Here is a 6,000-nt window from a genome sequence, read left to right as displayed (position 1 = left end):
AACAACCATGAATTCGGGTAATTTAACCAATATTGAGTTAAGAACACTTACCCCGTTGTTTCCTCTGAAAATCACCCAAAATCGCCTCAAATCCGAGCTCTAAATCGTCAAAAACTGAAAATGGGACGAAGTTCCATTTTCAGAACTTAAACTCACTGCCCAGGCTTTTCTTCTTCGCGAACGCGACATCACCCTCGTGTCCGCGAAGCACAAAATGCCTTTGCCTCAATGCCTTCTACGCGAACGCATTCAACCCATCATGAATGTGATGTTTCGTCCCCCCTCACTACGCAAATGCGACACCCCCTACGCGAACGCGTAGACCAATTGCCTGGGGTCCTTGGCTGCTTCCTCTCGCGTTCGCGATGCACACCCAGTCCACCCTTTGCTAACGTGTTCTTCTCTTCACGAATGTGAAGAGCAATTATTGCCAGCCTCTCAGTTCCTCTTCGTGAATGTGAGGCTCCACTCGCGAACGCGATGAAGGAAACCAGATGGTGCATCAGAAAACTTCCAGTAGAGTTTCAAGTCCATAATCCAACCCGTTAACCGTCCGAAACTCACCCGAGCCCCTCGGGACCTTAACCAAATATACCAACAAGTCGTAAAATATCATACAGACTTAGTCGAACCCTCAAATCACCTCAAACAATGCTAAAACCATGAATTACACCCCAATTCAAGCCTAATTAACTTTGAAATTTCTAATTCTTCAAACAACTCCGGAACCTATCAAATCACGTCCGATTGACCTCAAATTTTGCACACAAGTCATAAATGACATAACAGAGGTATTTCAATTTTTAGAATCGGATTTCGACCCCGATATCAAAAAGTCAACTCCCCGGTCAAATTTCCCAAAAATTAAACTTTCGGCATTTCAAGCCTAATTCCTCTACGGACCTCCAAATAATATTCTGGACATGCTTCAAAGCCCAAAATCACCATACGGAGCTATTGAAATTATCAGAATTCGAATCCGAGATTGTTTACACATAGGTCCATATCCGATCCACTTTTCTAACTTAATTTTTCAGTTATGAGACTAAGTGTCTCATTTAACTTCGAGTTCCTTCCGGACCCAAACCAACTAACCCGATATAATATAATATAGCTGAATAATATAAAAATAAGTAAAAATAGGAAAAACGGGGTTATAACTCTCGAAACGACTGGTCGGGTCGTTACAATCTATGTCTGGATGGTTTCCCAGTAGTAACATAATCCTTTAGGCAGATAGCAGGTTTGGCTCCCTAGCTAATCTCCTAAATGTAGCTGGTGGTGCAGTTTAACTCACATAAGGCTCTACACCTGTGTTGTTTGATGCAGTTGGTCATTGAGCTGTGTTACTAAGGGATCTACAATAGATCTTGGCAATTCATGATGCATTTGGTCATGTGTCTCTTTTTATGTCATCTCCTCTGAGTCAGGAGCTGAATTCTCAACTTCTGGAATGAAATCCTATTCTTAGGATGGTTCAGCTTGATCAGCATTGTGATCTCTGGCACAATTAAGTGACTCAGGTGACATAACTATATTATTTCCTTCCATCATTTTAGGTGTGTCTATGGTATTAAGAAAAAAGAGATCTTCACGTTCCATGTGACTAGGCTTGAAAGGAAATATGTTCTCTCTAAAGCTGGCATCTCTACTAACAAGGAAGGTGTTAGTATCTAAATCAAGTAACTTGTAGCCTTTTTGAGTCTCTGAGTACCCTATGAAGACAGTTCTTTTTGCTCTTGTGTCAAACTTGTCACCTCTAAGTAATGTGCTTGCACAGCACAAACAACCAAACACCCTTAAATGATCAACCTTTGGTGGCTTCTTATACAACATTTCAAAGGGAGAATTGCCTTCCAAAACCTCTGAAGGCAACTTATTGATCAAGTACACAACAGTCTTCACACAGTCTCCCTAAAACTTCACTGGCATACCACTTTGGAATCTTAAAGCCCTTGCTATCTCCAAAATGTGTCTATGCTTTCTCTCCACAACTCTATTTTGTTGGAGTATATGGACAACTGCTTTGGTGCACAATACCAAGTGATGCAAACAGATCATTGCACTGAGTATTGAAGAACTCTGTACCATTATATGATCTTATAGTTCTAATCATATTGTTAAATTGGTTCTTAACCAAGGCAAAGAAGCCTTTTAACACCACTATTACTTCACACTTTGAATGTAACAAGCAAATCCAAGTATATCGACTAAAGTCATCAATTATTGTCACAAAATAATGCTTATTGTCATAAGATACTACTAGACTTACTGCTACTATTTGGAAATTTAAGTCATCTATGTTTAGCTAGTGGACAGACTTCACATATTTTGTGCAAGCTTGCATCAATTTTATTCTTCAACTCCTCTAGTTGTTGTAAAGTGCTTGGTGGTGCATGTCCTAGTCTTTGATGCCACAATGTAGTATCTGTTGTCTCCCCTTTAAAAGTTCCAGTTGCTACCACTCCTTCCCTTCTTAGTATGTAGAGTCCATTGTCTTCCTTACCAACCCCCAACACCTTGTCATTGTAGAGCCCCTGAAATACACAGAAAGTAGGGTAGAAGGTAGCTAAGCAGCACAACTCTTTAGTTAGCTTGGATACTGAAAGCAGGTTGAATTTAAAATATAGCACATGCAACACATTTGTTATTTTTTGTTTTCCCAAAATGAATGCTTCTCCTGAGTGTGTAGTCTTTGACTTGTCTCCTGTAGGTAATTCTACTCTAATACTTCTTTGTAGAATACAATGTGATGTGATGCACATGTATCTATTATCCAATTATATACTCTGCCATTTGACACACTAGACAACAATGACACTATACATGCCATGTTTGATGAACTTGTTGTAGCAACAGATCTTTCTTCTATAGAGGACTTGGTCAGCAAATATATTAAGGGTTTGTAGTGCTCCTCTATCATGAAGCTTCCCGGAACCTGCACTTTGACATTTGTTCCTCCTTCTGCATTCATATTGTTGGCATAAGGTTTGTATCCACCTGGTTGCCCTTTCCAACATTCCTTAAAATTATCTGGATATCCTATTATCTTGTAACTATTTTCTTTTAGATGGCCTTTATACCCACAGTGTTCGCAAATTAGGCCTAGTTTCTTTCCTTTGAACATTTGTCCTCTACCTGCTAACATAGTCAGAGGATTCTTATTTGTCTCAACAACTCCTAATGCTCTTTGACTCTCCTCTTGTACTACAACTGAATATGCCTGATTTATAATGAGTACTGGCCTTCTCTGCCAAATATTACTTCTTATCTGACCATAACTCTCATTCAGCCCTATAAGGAACTGCAGTAGCCTCTGTCTCACCAAGTGATCAACATATGGCCTCGACCCCTCACAGTCACACGAAGGTAAGGGTGCTAGTATGTTTAATTCATCCCACAAATCTTTCATCTTTGAAAAATAGGAGGTAATTGAGTATGTACCTTGTCTATGTGTTGCAATTTCAGTCCAAAGTTGTCAAATTATCTTTGTTGAACTTTTCCTTAAACTCGTCCCAAACTTTTCTTGCACTCGCACCATACATAATACTCGATACCAATTCGTTTGATACTATACTACTGAGCCATGATAATATCACCGCGTTACACTTATCCCACGGTGCAGCTAACTCGCCTCTGTAAGAGCTCTTAAGGCAAGTGCCATCCATAAACCCTAGCTTGTTCTTCACCAAGAGTGAAACTTTCATCGCCCTACTCCACAGTGCATAGTTCTCTAGCCCTGTGAGCTTTAGCGATAGCGATGTTCCAGGCATGTCAGAATATCAAAGGAATAGAGGATGGTTATGAGGCTGATCAACCTCAGTGTCTATGACCACCTAATTTTGTATCATTCTTTAGATTTTTTATCACCTTTTAGTATTTATATATTTGTTAAGTTTATTCTTGATATTTTAACCTTTATTTTACTTTTTAGTAGGTTTATGTGATAAAATTAAAAATTATACAAAAAGAATCTCATTTTAGATAATAGTTGTGTTTTATTTGCAAAAGAAAAGAAATTCACAAAAAAAATGTTTTTTCTTCTAATTTTGGTAAGACTAGCAATTTTATAACTTTTTCCTTAATAGTTTTTTATATTTTTCTAATTTTAATATTAGTGTAATATTTTTAATTTTAGATTATTTTTTAAAAAAAAGGAAAAAAAAAGAGAGCCAATGAAGAATTGCAATATGCCAAAAGATTCCATTTTATCTCTGGTAACTAACTCTCACTCACTCACTTTCTTGGCAATTTACACTACACACCATATGCACAATATTGTTATTCTTTGGAATTGGCATCCAAGGCAAATACACGCACAAAAGGCGCGCGCACACACATTGGCACTTCCATTCAGCTATATAATACACACACGAGGAGAGCTAAAAAGAGGAGAGGAAAAAGAGATTTTGGAAAATAAAGGAACAAAATTGGGGCTGCTGCCTTCTCTTATGCTTCATGAGTTATAACCCATAAATTTGATCTTCCTTCCCTTGGCTTTAGCCATTAACAGAGCCTTTATTCCTCCATCCAAGGACCTCTGTTTTTCTCCATTAAAATGCACCAAATTTCCTCCATTAACACCACCTAAATGCACCTCTAAAGCCCCAAAAATGCAGCAATAAATAGCCCCCTTTTCCACCAAAAAATAGCCCGAATATCAACACCTAATCCAACTGAAAAATCTCTCAAAAATTAGCTCTAAAATCCAGCAAAAAGCAGCTTTGTTTTCCAGCCGAAGCTCAGCAAAATCAGCCATGAAAACCAGTAGTGAAACTAGCTGATAACCAGTCCAAATAACCACTAAAAGCTCCCATCAACACCACACTTAAACTAGCTAAAAACAACATTGTTTCACGCCTTAACCCATCCCAGAACCTCTCACACAAACACGCCCATAGGTTCTCGAAACAATAAATTTTTCCATCGAGTTTGTCGTCGAGAAGCTCTCGTTCGAGGTTTCGGTCTAAAATCGATTTTGGGTCTAGGATCTGTGATGAGTGGTCGTTGTATGAATTTTGTTGGAAGCTTTGTTCAATGGAAAATCGTTGTTTCAGTTGAGGTCCATTCTCAATTTTTCTTTACTATGGATTAGTTGAATATTATGTTTGTTTGCTTCTGATAAATCATTTAATTGCTTTATTTTAGTTAAAAATCTTGAATGCTTGTTTGAATTGTTGAACTATATGAAGCCATGAAAAATGATACTCGCATTAGTGTTAGTGGGCCATTAATTGTTAGCTACTGGGTTTAGGCTCAGGATAAATAGAATGGATATGGTGTTCTTTTTTTAAAAAATTTGTTTCATGGGCTTTCAATGCCAAATTTGTGATAGGAACGATTTAGTTGCTTCAAGTTGAGTAGGTGTGCCATATTTTGTCCGATAAAAAGGGAAAGACTGTGTAAAGTTATGAGGTCCGTTTTGAATACCTACTGTTTTAATACAAATATTTTTGAGATGGTAATATTAATTAATTTTTTTTAGTGTATTTGTCTACTTTTTCTTGCAGATATTTTCTTGTTTTAACTTCTTTTGTTTCATCTATAAGTAGTTGCAACAAATCCCCGGAATAGAATAGTAAGAACTCCTTAAGTTGTAAGTAATTCATAGTAGTTTGTTAATAATTTAAAGGGCTAATGATTTCCGACAACTTCATTTCCATAATTCAAGGTCTCACAACAATCTCAAATTAGTTTTGGGAGAACAATAACTCAAAAATCGCTAGTATGCTTTAAGAACGTACTAATAAATAAATTATCGTGATTATGTACACATTCGCGTGACATAGTTATGATTTTCAAAATTATAACCATGGTATGCGTTCGCGCTGCTTTGGCCAAATAATCTTAAATAATAATAAAGTGTTATTAATTGTGTACACGTACACATGATATGATTCTGGACACACCAAACAAAAAGAGTACACGTACGTGTGACTCGTTTCAAGATAATTCCATAATTCAATAATTAAAAGCGGTAAAACAATAAATGTACATAGG

The 6,000-nt window shown here is 37.2% G+C and overlaps 1 protein-coding gene across 1 annotated transcript; it reads right to left on the bottom strand.

The window, feature by feature from the left end:
* Positions 1-1,467: 1,467 nt before the first annotated feature.
* Positions 1,468-3,412, bottom strand: LOC142180394 (uncharacterized). The gene is made up of 4 exons (XM_075252611.1): positions 2,789-3,412; positions 2,322-2,537; positions 2,041-2,176; positions 1,468-1,865 (listed from the first exon to the last, which is right to left on the bottom strand). Exons 1-4 carry the CDS (start codon positions 3,410-3,412, stop codon positions 1,468-1,470), a joined length of 1,374 nt encoding a protein of 457 aa, XP_075108712.1.
* Between the last annotated feature and the right edge of the window lie 2,588 nt (positions 3,413-6,000).

This window comes from Nicotiana tabacum, chromosome 4 (genome assembly GCF_000715075.1).
Source record: "Nicotiana tabacum cultivar K326 chromosome 4, ASM71507v2, whole genome shotgun sequence".
NCBI lineage: Eukaryota > Viridiplantae > Streptophyta > Magnoliopsida > Solanales > Solanaceae > Nicotiana > Nicotiana tabacum.
The sequence above is the reverse complement of the archived record's forward strand: the minus strand, read 5'-3'. Positions and strand labels throughout refer to the sequence as shown.